This window comes from Gopherus flavomarginatus, chromosome 4, assembly GCF_025201925.1.
Source record: "Gopherus flavomarginatus isolate rGopFla2 chromosome 4, rGopFla2.mat.asm, whole genome shotgun sequence".
In the NCBI taxonomy this organism is placed as follows: Eukaryota; Metazoa; Chordata; order Testudines; family Testudinidae; genus Gopherus; species Gopherus flavomarginatus.
Window position 1 is genome coordinate 181,076,775 of NC_066620.1, and position 14,070 is coordinate 181,090,844.

General features: G+C 40.3%; 1 protein-coding gene across 2 annotated transcripts in view; it reads right to left on the bottom strand.

Moving 5' to 3' along the window:
* Positions 1-14,070, bottom strand: part of PXDN (peroxidasin) — a 156,287-nt gene that overhangs the window by 57,589 nt on the left and 84,628 nt on the right. For both annotated transcript variants that reach the window (XM_050950608.1, XM_050950607.1), the window contains 2 exons: positions 8,991-9,103; positions 5,430-5,586 (listed from right to left, as the gene is read on the bottom strand). In XM_050950608.1, the coding sequence (XP_050806565.1) occupies positions 5,430-5,586; positions 8,991-9,103 (270 nt within the window). The remainder of the gene's footprint in view (positions 1-5,429; positions 5,587-8,990; positions 9,104-14,070) is intronic.

Below are 14,070 nucleotides of genomic sequence, written 5' to 3' on the forward strand. Positions count from 1 at the left end.
TGTGCAGTGCAGCATGGCCACATTTCACTGGATTTTCAGGTAATATAAGTGGCTGATACCTTGTTTTCTTCAGATGGTTAGGTACAATGTAGCCATCCTTCCTTGTTAAAGCCACGGTTAACTCTGGCATGATCACCCCAAGGTTGGACTACTTCAGTGCGTTTTGTCTGATGATATTATTCAGTAACACTGAAGAACATTGTGGCTACTGCTTATTGGACCTGGTTAGACTTAGTACATTGCATCTGCACTATGTGAATGGCACTGGCTTCTGATTTGTTATGGTGCAATTCAAGGTTTCATTTGAAACCTGACTAACTTAAGGAACTTTCTCTCTATGAATCACCATGGTGGCTGAGATCAGCTGATACCTTTGTACACTGTCACCAGATTTGCATCCCTCATTCCCTGGAAATAAAGATTTTTCAGTGAAGGTCTCCCAGCTCTGCTATTTGTGTCCTCTGGTATTCTGACAGAGCTCAAGTTCATGACATTGAGAGATCGGAGCACATCACTTATTTTTGGTCAGAAACGTGTTTGACTATGGATCACTGATGAAGCAGTACATGGGGGGAGGGAGCTTTGAATTGTCTATTACATGCAATATAATTTTATGCATTGCGTATTTTTTTTATGTTATGTGCCAGAGGCCAGGGCAATCAGCACAGTAAAACATTTATATAAATATAAATATAAATATATTAGCTTGTGTTCATTTTATATTACACAGATATTGTGTCATTCTTGAAAGGAAAAAATGTGTAAACTATATTGTGTAAAATTTTCAATGAAAAAACAGTTACAATCAGTAAGAAGAGCTTTCGGATTAGTCTGTATAAGATCATGGAAGAGTTACAAACGATTTTGGTAGTCTCTCAGCCAGCCTATTATTTTTATTTATATTTTTACTAATTTGTTTTTACACTGGCTTCTTACAAAACAATTAAGACAACAAAGGAATGGCCATATTGGGTCAGACCAAAGGTCCATCCAGCCCAGTATCCTGTCTACCGAGAGTGGCCAACGCCAGGTGCCCCAGAGGGAATGAAGAGAACAGGTAATGATCAAGTGATCTCTCTCATGCCATCCATCTCCACCCTCTGACAAACAGAGAGGCTAGGGACACCATTCCTTACCCATCCTGGCTAATAGCCATTAATGGATTTAACCTCCATGAATTTATCTAGTTCTCTTTTAAACCCTGTTACAGTCCTAGCCTTCACAACCTCCTCAGGCAAGAAGTTCCACAGGTTGACTGTGTGCTGTGTGAAGAAGAACTCCCTTTTATTTGTTTTAAACCTGCTGTCCATTCATTTCATTTGGTGGCCCCTAGTTCTTATATTATGGAAACAAGTAAATAACTTTTCCTTATTCACTTTCTCCACACCACTCATGATTTTATATACCTTTATCATATCCCCCCTTAGTCTCCTCTTTTCCAAGCTGAAAAGTCCTAGCCTCTTTAATCTCTCCTCATATGAGACCCATTCCAAACCCCTAAATCATTTTAGTTGCCCTTCTCTGAACGTTTTCTAATGCCAGTATATCTTTTTTGAGATGAAGAGACCACATCTGAAAGCAGTATTTGAGATGTGGGCGTACCATGGATTTATATAGCGCAATAAGATATTCTCCGTCTTATTCTCTATCCCCTTTCTAATGATCCCTAAAATCCTGTTTGCTTTTTTGACTGCTGCTGCACACTGCATGGACATCTTTAGAGAACTGTCCATAATGACTCAAAGATCTCTTTCCTGATTAGTTATAATAAATTAGCCCCCATCATATTGTGTGTATAGTTGGGCTTATTTTTTCCAATGTGCATTACTTTACATTTATCCACATTAAATTTCATTTGTCATTTTGTTGTGCAATCATTTAGTTTTGTGAGCTCTTTCTGAAGTTCTTCACAGTCAGTCTGCTTTGGTCTTAACTATCCTGCGCAGTTCAGTATCGTCTGCAAACTTTGCCACCTCACTATTTACTCCTTTCTCCAGATCATTTATGAATAAGTTGAATAGGATTGGTCCTTGGACTGACCCTTGAGGAACATCACTAGTTACCCCTCTCCATTCTGAAAATTTACCGTTTATTCCTACCCTTTGTTCCCTGTCTTTTAACCAGTTCTCAATCCATGAAAGGACCTTCCCTTTTATCCCATGACAACTTAATTTACATTAGAGTCTTTGGTGAGAGATCTTGTCAAATGCTTTCTGGAAATCTAAGTACACTATGTCCACTGGATCCCCCTTGTCCACGTTTGTTGACCCTTCAAAGAACTCTAATAGATTAGTAAGATATGATTTCCCTTTAAAGAGACCATGTCGACTTTTGCCCAACAATTTATGTTCTTCTATGTGTCTGACAATTTTATTCTTTATTATTGTTCGAACTAATTTGCCCGGTACTGATGTTACACTTACCAGTCTGCAGTTGCCGGGATCACCTCTAGAGCCCTTTTTAAATATTGGCATTACATTAGCTATCTTCCAGTCATTGGGTACAAAAGCTGATTTAAAGGACAGGTTACAAACCATAGTTAATAGTTCCGCAATTTCACATTTGAGTTCTTTCAGAACTCATGGATGAATGCCATCTGGTCCCAGTGACTTGCTACTGTTAAGTTTATCAATTAATTCCAAAACCACCTCTAATGACACTTCAATCTGTGACAATTCCTCAGATTTGGGAATCTCCCTAACATTTTCAACCATGAAGACTGAAGCAAAGAATTAATTTAGTTTCTCTGCATTGACTTTATCATTTTTAAGTGCTCCTCTTTTATCTGGATTGTCCAGTGGCCCCACTGGTTGTTTAGCAGGCTTCCTGCTTCTGAGGTACTTAAAAAACATTTTGTTATTACTTTTTGAGTTTTTGGCTAGCTGTTCTTCAGACTCCTTTTTGGCTTTTCTTATTACATTTTTACACTTACTTTGGCAGTGTTTATGCTACTTTCTATTTACCTCATTAGGATTTGACTTCCACTTTTTAAAAGATGCCTTTCTATCTCTCAGTTTCTTTTACATGGTTAAGCTATGGTGGCTCTTTTTTAGTTCTTTTACTGTGTTTTTTAGTTTGGAGTATACATTTAAGTTGGGCCTCTATCATTGTGTTGTCATAAATATAAACAGAAGGGTAACAACCTTCCTGCATACAGTACTATAAAATCCCTCCTGGCCAGAGCCACAAAATTCTTTTACCTGTAAAGGGTTAAGAAGCTCAGGTAACCTAGCTGGCACCTGACCAAAAGGACCAATAAGGGGACAAGATTCCCCTTTCAAATTGGGGGAGAGGAAGGGGGGGGGCTTTGTTTTGTCTGTTCTTTGTCTGCCTGTTCTGTGTGCTTGCCAGAGAGGGATTAAGAAAGCGAGCAATCCAACTCCATTAGGATTAGTAAGTACTAGCAAGGGAATGCATAAGCTTACTTTTATTTTGGCTTGTGATTTTCTCTGTGCTGAGAGGGAGGTGTATTCCTGGGTTTTTTTGTGTAACTTTAAAGTTTTATCCAGAGGGAAATCCTCTGTGTTTTGAATCTGACTGCCCAGTGAGATTATCTTCCATTCTAATTTTACAGAAGTGCTTCTTTTAATTTTTTTCTTCCTAATAAAGTTCTGGTTTTTTTTTGTTTGTTTGTTTAAATCTGATTGGGGTTTTTTAGTGGTCTAAAAACTCCAAGGTTGGTTTGTGCTCATCTTGTTTATTCTCAAGCCTCCCAAGAAAAGGAGGTATAGGGTTTGGGGGAATATTAGGGGAAAGGGGGAATATTAGGGGAAAGGAGGAACTCCATGTGATCCTTTCCCTGAGTTTTGTCTACTCACTTGGTGGTGGCAGTGTTACCTAATCCAAGGTACAAGGGAGAATTTGTGCCTTGGGGAGTTTTTAACCTAAACTGGTAGAAATAAACTTAAGGGGTCTTTCTTGTGGGTCCCCACATCTGTACCTTAGCTTTGAAAAGTGTTCATGAAGCTTGAAGGGATTTCACTCTAGTCACGTACCTTTTAATTTCTGTTTAACTAACCTCCTCATTTTTGCATAGTTCCCTTTTCTGAAATTAAATGCAACAGCGTTGGGCTGCTGAGGTGTTCTTCCCACCACATGAATGTTAAATGGTATTATATCATGGCCACTATTTCCAAGCGGTCCTGTTATAGTTACCTCTTGGACCAAATCCTGTGCTGCACTCAGGACTAAATTGAGAATTGCCTCTCCTCTTGTAGGTTCCCTGTACCAGCTTCTCCAAGAAGCAGTCATTTAAAGTATCGAGAAATTTTGTCCCTGCATTTTGTCCTGAGGTGACATATACCCAGTCAATACGGGGATAATTGACATCCCCCACTATTACTGAGTTCTCTATTTTGATAGCCTCTCTAATTTCCCTTAGCATTTCCTCATCACTATCACTGTCCTGGTCAGATGGTTGATAATAGATCCTTAATGTTATATTCTTATTAGAGCATGGAATTACTATCCATAGAAATTCTATGGAACATGTGGATTCATTTAAGATTTTTACTTCATTTGATTCTACATTTTCTTTCACGTATAGTGCCACTCCCCACCCCCCAGCACAACCTGTTCTGTGCTTCTGATCTATTGTGTACCCCAGAATGATTGTGTCCCATTGATTGCCCTCACTCCACCAGGTTTCTGTGATGCCTATTATATCAATATCCTCCTTTAACATGAGGCACTCTAGTTCACCCATCTTATTATTTAGATTTCTAGCATTTGTGTACAAGTGCTTTAAAATCTCATCCCTGTTTATTTGTCTGCCCTTTTCTGATGTGTCAGATTCTTTTTTATTGAATGTTTCTTCTCTGATCTGGCCCATACTTTATCCGCTTCCATCCTCTCCTCCTGACTAAAACCTAGAGAATCTCTGTCAATAGACTCTCCTTTAAGGGAAGTCTCTGTCCGATCCATTTGTTCCTCTGCAGCAATCGGCTTCCCCCCATCTCTTAATTTAAAAACTGATCTGCAACCTTTTTACCTTTAAAAATGCCAGTGGATTTATTGTCAAGTCTTTCCCAAAAGTCAGTTTGTGCATGGGACTAGAAAGTTCAGATAGAGCCAAAAAATATCTCAAGATGAAACTAGTGTGGCCTCCTGTGGCCCAAAGCATTCTTTTGGACTTCAGTCATGAACATGTTCCAAGCATGCTAGGCTATGAAGTCAAATACACGCTTGAATATTAGAGATTTTGGCTGACTTATTCCCCAAGGGCCATATTTTGAATCTCTTACTCACATTGGTGAGCCATTATTCACCTGAGTAGTCTCACTAAAATCAACACAATCACCTAGGTGAGGAAGGAGTTCACAAGCTGGCCTTTGGTGTTGAGACCGCATTTTTATGCCCTTAAGTTTCAATAGTATAAATTGTATGACCTAACTCATATCTTACTACCCATTATAATTTATAAATCTTACCATTAACACTCAACACCATGCTAACTGAGGAGTATCCAATAGTATTCCGGGCAACACATTCATATCGACCTTCATCAGCTGTTCCAACATCACGAATGGTAAGAAATCCCTCCGGACTAACATGAAACTTTCCGCTTTCTGTTACCTGAACTCCATCCTGCAGCAAAGCACAATGCTTGGTTATTCTGAATGTATCATCTCTGGCAATTTTATTAGCATTTTAAATTGGTTTTAGATTTTAAATTTTTTTTCTTATAGCAGTGTGAACTTGTTCTGAGAACGGTAATAGATTATCTTTATTTCAGACCAATTTTATACGCCATGTCAATCATTTAAATTAACCCAACAGAAATTCATTAATAAATCTCAGAGAAACTTTTTTTTACATAGTTTAGATAACAAAATTTACCAAGAAAAAGCAGCATAACTCACAGTACTGCACAGTTCTACTGAGACAGGATGGTTTGCATGCAGAACTGTATACGGAATGTATTTATTATGTCTAGGAACTTAAAAAAGCAATATAAAATATCCTCACAGTTGTGTGCCCTTTCCATATAAAATGCAGGCCCAACAAATACTAAAACAAGACTCTGGGGAGTCATAACTGTAGGGCAGGGGTCGGCAATCTTTCAGAAGTGGTGTACCGAGTCTTCATTTATTCACTCTAATTTAAGGTTTCACATGCCAGTAATACATTTTAATGTTTTTAGGTTTCTTTCTATAAGTCTATAATATATAACTAAGCTATTGTTGTATGTAAAGTAAATAAGGTTTTTAAAATGTTTAAAAAGCTTCATTTAAAATTAAATTAAAAAACAGAGGCCCCTGGACCAGTGGTCAGAACTTGGGCAGCGTGAGTGCCACTGAAAATCAGCTCGTGTGCCGCCTTCGGCACGCATGCCATAGGTTGCCTACCCCCGCTGCAGGGAATGGATTGAATTCACTTGAATACAAATTCTCATTCATATTCACTTGAATACAACCTCCTGTAATTGAATGCTTTGGCAAAATGCTAATTATCCTCAGAGGAGGGAGAACAGAAATACTGCCATTCAGACTCCTTTCCCTCCTCTAACACTGGCAAAAGAGGAAATCTTAGTACCCACTCATGACAGAGGTACCCAGTAGCCCCTCTGCTGGCACTCAGCCCTGCAGCCTGATCTGAGTACTCCACCCATTCCACAGTGAAGGAGAGGAATATTGCCAATAATTCAGGAGGAAGGTGGAGGTCAGTACCCTCTCCGCAAGGCCATAGCGCTGAACACATTTCCCTGTGTTCTGTGCCTTCTCAGTATGTTATTGTTGCCTCTCAGCTAAGCAGTGGTTGACCTTAGGGCCTTGCTGCAGGTCAGTTTCCATTATTGGAGAGAAACTGATGTCAAGTGCACTATCATTTGTTTATTTCCACTATGTACTGTTCTCATCTGCACTGTGTAGGCGAGTTCTGTTATTTTTCAACCACAACAGACTCCAGAGATGCCTACACATATTTGAAACTCCAGCTTATTCATGCTGAATAGTCACCAGGAACAGCTGCCTTCATCTCTGTCCCACAAGGTTGCCCATCATCCTCCCAAAAGCCAAGGGACTATCTGCTGGAGAGTCAGTGGAGCCGACACACAGCCTCTTTCGCCTAGGCGGCTCTGTGCTTGCAGAACGAGTGGGGGCAGTGGCATGTAACCAAATGTGCCCTTTTTGCTTCACCTCCCCCCAAAATGTGCCCATGGTCCCCCCCAATAACCCCTCCCAGGGTGGCCTCCCTTTGCTTCCCTGCTGTTTTCTGTAGGGCAACACAGAAAATCTAGGGGCAGAGGGGAAGGAGAGGCGGTGCATGCCATTTTCTGCACGTGCTGTATACTTTATTGTAGTCACTAAATTTCAGAAATCTCACTGGTCATTGTAGATTAGCTCCAGGGTTTTCAATCCAGTGTACTCATGGAAGACTCAGATTGCAGTTGAGTGTGAATACAGCAACAACGGCAGGATTCAGCAGAGGTTTCATTTTTTTAATAAAGTAAAGGCTACTGGGCTTCTCAACCACCAGAAAGGGGTAGGGAGCAAGGCATAGTGGTGATGAGGGCTCCCTGGCTTTTGCCAAAATGAGATGGGACAGCAGATACTGTTTCCTGCAGGACATACAATGAACATTAAGCTAAAATTGTCAATCAAATTTTGAATAATTGATTTTTATTTAAAAATGTATGGAAGCGCTTATTACAAGAGATCAAGAGAAAAAAATACAAAACAAAATAATTAAAAAATTAGAAGACAACCAACCTAGATACACAATCATCATATGAAATATAGGTGGCAAAAGGCAAACCCCTTAATCATCAGGTAAGTCAACTACCAAAAGAAATCAATTAATCATTGATAGAAAGAATGGGAATAAAACAAGGTTAGCAGATGCAACTAAAAAATAAAAACCAGAACCACACAAACCCAAGAAAGGAAGGAAGCCAAAGAACTGTGGAGAATAAGGCCATCAAAGTGCAGTGAGTCCTAATTGAAAGTGATATTCATCTAATGCACGTTATGTATCTGCAGTCATTTACAAAAACCATGCTTTTGAAAGTTGGGGCATATGGGGAGACTTGTTATGCAACAATTAAAGCAGTATTATAATGGTATGAGAATCAAGGAAATTCAAGATTCATATTGGCACTTTATTCTTAACTCATGTAATTGGACACTAGTACAGCGTAGCATGCTATACATGATCACCCACTGTTGTCAGATTCCTGCAATGGTTAAGATTACAGTGGAAACCAAAGACTGAGTGGGAGGACTGCCTGACTTTTCTTGCTTTCATTAGTTTTCATTAGTTTAAGTTAATATCATCTCCGTGTAAGATTTCTTCATTATGATGTTCTCATTTATAGAAAATATTTTTAAAGATATTTGTCAAAGAAGCAGAGACAGAAAGGTACAATTCAACAACTTCACCAAGAGCCACTAATCACTCTCCTGGTTGAAGTTATAGTACTGTCCAGGGCCTCCACAATGCTAGCAAAACATCTGCAAGCAGTCCTTATCCTATTCTTGATATAGACTTCTAATTTTCAGAGCTGCACAAAACTGAAATAGAAAAGCCTTTGCAATACTTTTGAACATCCTTTTTCAAACCTGGGATGTGAATTTTAGGCACAACTCCTGTATTAGAGGTGCTCCACGGGCCTGATCTAATCCTAAAACTTAGATCAACCTAGGTACATTGCTCAGGGATGTGAAAAATTTCACACCCTATGCAATGTACTTAGATCACCCTACCCATCATTGTAGATGCAGCTACGTTATTGCCTCTTGAAGAGGTTGATTACACTACAGTACTTCAGTGGCATAGCTACTGTGCAACAGCTGTGCCACTGCAGCATAGACAAACTCTGCTACACTCTGAACACCCTTGGCAGCACAGATGCCTGAGCTGCTGATGTCATTTGATGTTAGACACAGAACAAGCAACAATCAGCCACAGCACACCTAATAAAGCCTGATTTAACTGTGGTGAAATCTGAAAAAGTCACTGCATTCTAAAGCAATCTAACAAAGATTTATTACCTTATTCCATGTTATTACTGGCTCAGGCTCTCCTTGAGAACTGCATGGAATCTGAACATTTGTGCCAACTTCTACTGTCATATCACTCGGAACGTTAGCAAACACAGGGGTAACTAAAATAATGTTACATGGACACAATAAAAAATGTGGAAGTATTTTAAGTTTATACAATAAAGAAAATTACAACGGCATAGCTCAAAATCACATACGACAACTTAGCTGAACGAATGCAGTAAGAGCAGCATATACAACAGTTGAGTCTTTATTATGGCACTAAAAACAGGAAAACTTTTTCAAATAAACTACTCGACTTATTATTTGCACAGAAAAAGTTCAGAATAAGGATTGTAGGTGGGGCTCATACACCACTTATTTCCCCAACACTTTCCATTATAAGAACCTCTTTTCAGTTGCTTGTTACTTTGCCAAACTTTAACCACTGGGCTGAAATTTTCCATTTTCCTCAGGATGAATTTTTGTTTAGAAAATGTTAGGCAGAATAGTGCAGCCACTTCCAAGCATAAAGCTATGTAAAAATATGTTGTTTCGCCTATGTTAAAATGCTTATTGTCCCTGGAGATCTTTTTTTAATAGTTCCAGTTCCATGCTTTGGAGCAGGCAGTTGAAATCTGACAGGGATATGTATGGCCTTTCTGTGAGGGATGTGCTTTTCCTGGCCAATCTGACCAAATTTTTTAAAATTGGAAGGCTTTTACTTAAAATTTTGCAGTTCACAAATGCTCTGTTAAAACAACTCAGATTTTAGCAGCTAAATTCCCCCAAAGATTCAATGCACATTGGGCATGTTCCAGCCAAGATGTGAGCAGGACTTACCCTGTGATTGCAGCTATGGGCTGCTACAGGCCATGCTGGGTCCAGGCACAGGAACAGAGAATTGGGAGACACTCCCCTGTGCTTTCAATAGGCCCTCTGCTAGGCCTAGGAAGTATGGAGGAAAAAACTGAGCGATTTGAACACAGAGGGGACAAGAGTTGGACCTGTGTGGGCAATGGGGGAGTAGACTGGGATAAAGAGCCAGATGGTGAGAGACTGATTGAAGATTGGCAGAGCGCTGAGAAGGAAATTGGACTGATGGGGGAAACTTGGTCAAGCTAGTCAAAGAGACTTGGTCCAGGTGTCAGGGATGTGAGGGGGTCTGGGACTAGCTGGATAAGAAGACTAGAAGCCAAGCGGGAAGGGGCTGGAACCAAGTATATGGATGGAAGATTGACAACAGATGAGGAGCTGCAATGAGGATTGAGAAAAAGGATGGTTTGAGCAAGGACCAATGGGATGGGGGAAAGAAGGGAAGGGTAGACAAATCCGATGAGAAGCAAGGTGCAGAAGGAGAAGTTGGACTGGCTGGACAAAGAGACTGGGACAAGCAGCTGGTGGCAGTGAAGTGGAGACACTGAGATTGGACGAGGAGCACAGGAAGGGAGGTTGGGACAGGAAGCTAGTGGGGACGAGGAAGATGGATTTGGGGGTTTGGGGGGGGGGGAGAAGAGACATCAGATGAGGAGCCAAGGGTGGGAGAGATTGCAACTGGCTGGGACACGCAGCTAGGCCACAGGGGGAGAGACTGGGAGTGAGAACAAGGAGGTCGTCCAAAGCGGTGAGAGTAGGACTTGCTGGGCTATAAGACTGGGCCTGGGATGAGAAGCCTGAAGAGTGGAGACTGGGACTGGCTAAGTGAGGAGAATGGGACTGGGATGAGAAATTAGGAGAGAGACAGGATTGGGACAGGTTGGAGGGGACAGAGCACAAAGGGTCGTGGCTGGGGAAAATGGGCAGAGGAGTCTGTGCCGTCCCATCCAGACACTGAAATGTCAAAAGTGCTGAGCAATGGAGAAAATGGGAGCTGTGCTTTTGACATATAAAGTGGTATGTAATGCTAAGTAAAAAATCAGGTCCCAGGTGTCTCAAACTGGCACCCAAAACTATTGAATATGTTTGACCTACATCTCTGCGTGCCCCTGTTCCCCTATGTGCAAAACAGGGATCATAGTACTCCCTCATCTCACAGAGATGTTGCAAAAATAAATTTATTAACATTTGTGAAGCCCTCAGATACTATAATGATGAGCACCACAGAACAGCTCAGGTAAAAAGGAGTAATTCTGTCTGCAGAACAGGGTATAAATGGCATACCACAATTAAGGCATGGGGCAACATATTGAACAATGAGGTGAAAACAAAATTTTGAGTAACTTCTCATTAAGTGAGCACCATCCATTGTGTTGCACAGGCAACTTTTTTGTGGCACTTTCTAACTTATGTGACTGACTTTGCAACTTAAATAATATTCTTTTAACATAGTTTCTTGAACGTAATTTTTGTATAAATTCAGCAACATTTAGATTTAACTTTAATTAGTGAGTTCAGTCAATGAACATAATTTTTTAGTCCTGCAGCTTCTGTCCTTGTCCACTCTAGATTCCTCACTGAGATCAGTATTGTTTTTTTTAGCTGAAGTAAATGGGTATTTTCCCTGAGCAATGACTGAACTCAATGAGATTAAACATGTAATTTGAAAGCATTTTCAGTTAGCAATATTACTTGAAACACCGATATGTCAACACAGAGGATCAAGTACAAAACACAAACTAAAATGTTCCCACTTAATCCTTAGAGGCAGATTATGAAAAAAGAAAAAAAAATGGGAAATGGACAACATTTTTCATGTTGTTTGATTTTCGGTTTCAGGAATGACACTGAATACTATGGGAAAGCCATCTTTCCTTTGCTCTGGGAACAGAAAATTTTGGGGCTCTGGCCGCCATGAAAAACAACATAGCCTAATTAGTTACACATGTACAGCAGTCTTATGGGAAACACATGCAGAAGAAAGACAAAATTTTCACAACACAAAAATACCCCACAAAATTTGAGAAAACAGCCATCCAAAGAGTAAACCTCCCTCCACAAAAAAAAGAAAAAAAATCAGAAAAATGTCTCAAAGACAGCTGCATTTTCTTCAGACAAAAGTACTCTGACATAAATACTGGTCAGCTTCTGACCTTTTCATTTATTAAGCAAACAGTAAGGAAAACCGGAAGCTAAAAATACACGTCGTCAGAATTTATGACGTAGGAATCCAGAATGAGCACCAAAGTTTCCAGCTGACAAAAAACAAAATCCTATTCTGCTAGGCTCTGAGCCAACAAAGCACATAAATACATGCATAACTATAAGCATGTGAGCTTTCCTGTTGATTTCAGTCAAGATCACAGTTCTATTGAGCTAGATGTTGAACAAACACAGACAACTGAGTTCCTTATCTCTGCTACCCATTGAATTATGGGATTACTCACATGTCCATAGTTAAGCATGTATTTAAGGGATTTGCTGGACGGTTTAAGCTAAAACAGTTAGGGGTCCGGTGGCACATTAAAAACTAAGATATATTTGGGCATAAGCTTTCGTGGTTAAAAAAACCACTTCTTCACACGCATGGAGTGAACATTACAGATGCAGGCATAAATATACTGACACATGAAGAGAAGGGAGTTACCTTAAAAGTGGAGAACCAGTGTCGACAGAACCCCACAGTATGCCAATATTGTTATGGCTGACTTAGGATAATGCTTCCTCAGCTCTTGTCCTCTAGAGCCCCTCCTCTACCTTTTACACTGATGATATCTTCATCATATGAACCCATGTGAAAGAGGCTCTTGAAGAATTCCATCTGGATTTCAAAAATTTCCACCCCACCATCAACCTCAGCCTGGACCAGTCCACATAAGAGATCCACTTCTTGGACACTGCAGTGTAAATAAGTGATGGTTACATACACACCACCCTATACTGGAAACCTACTGAGCACTTTACTTACCTACATGCCTCCAGCTTTCATCCAGGACACATCACACGAGCCACTGTCTACAGCCAAGCCCTAAAATACAACCTAATGTGCTCCAATCCCTCGAGACAGAGACAAATACCTAAATGATCTTTAGCAAGCATTCTTAAAACTATAATACCCACCTGGGGAAGTGAGGAAAGAGATTGACAGAGAGAGATGGGTACCTAGAAGTCACCCAAAATGCTGTCCTACAGGACAAGCCCAACAAGAAAAACAACAGAAAACCACTGGCCATCACATACAGCCCTCAGCTAAAACCTCTCCAGCACATCATCAAGGATCTACAACCTATCCTGGAAAACAATCCCTCACTTTCACAGACTTTGGGAGGCAGGCCGGTCCTCACTTACAGACAGCCCCCAAACTTGAAGCAAATACTCACCAGCAACTACACACCACACCACAGAAACACTAACCCAGGAACCAATCTCTGCAACAAACCGTGCTGCCTACTCTATCCCCATATCTACTCTAGCAACATCATCAGAAGACCCAACCACATGAGTCACACCACTAGGGACTCATTCACCTCCACATCTACTAATGTGATATATGCCATCATGTGTCAGCAATGCCCCTCTGCCATGTAATTTGGCGAAACCAAACAGTCTCTACGTAAAAGAATGAATGGATACAAATCAGACATCAGGAATGGTAACATACAAAAGCCAGTACGAGGACACTTCAATCTCCCTGGACATTCTATAAGAGATTTAAAAGTAGGCTCCCTTCGACAAAAAAACTTCAGAAACAAAGAGAAACTGCAGAGTTACAATTCATTTGCAAACTTAACACCATTAATTTGGGCTTGAATAGAGACTGGGAGTGGCTGGCTCACTACAAAAGCCATTTTCCTTTTCTTGGTATTGACACCTCCTCATCAATTATTGGGAGTGGACCACACGCACCTTGACTGAATTGGCCCCGTCAACACTGGTTCTCCACTTGTAAGGTAACTCTCTTCTCTTCATGTGTTAGTATATTTATTCCTGCATCTGTAATGTTTAATCCATGCATCTGAAGAAGTGGGTTTCTTACCCACAAAAGTTTATACCCAAATAAATGTTAGTCTTTAAGGTGCCACAGCCTCCTCCTTGTTTTTGCGGACACAGACTAACATGTCTACTACTCTGACACTCATAAATATTAACTCCAACTTTCAGACATGGTTTAGAAGAGGAAAATAACAAGTCAAGCATTCCATTGAGTACTTTA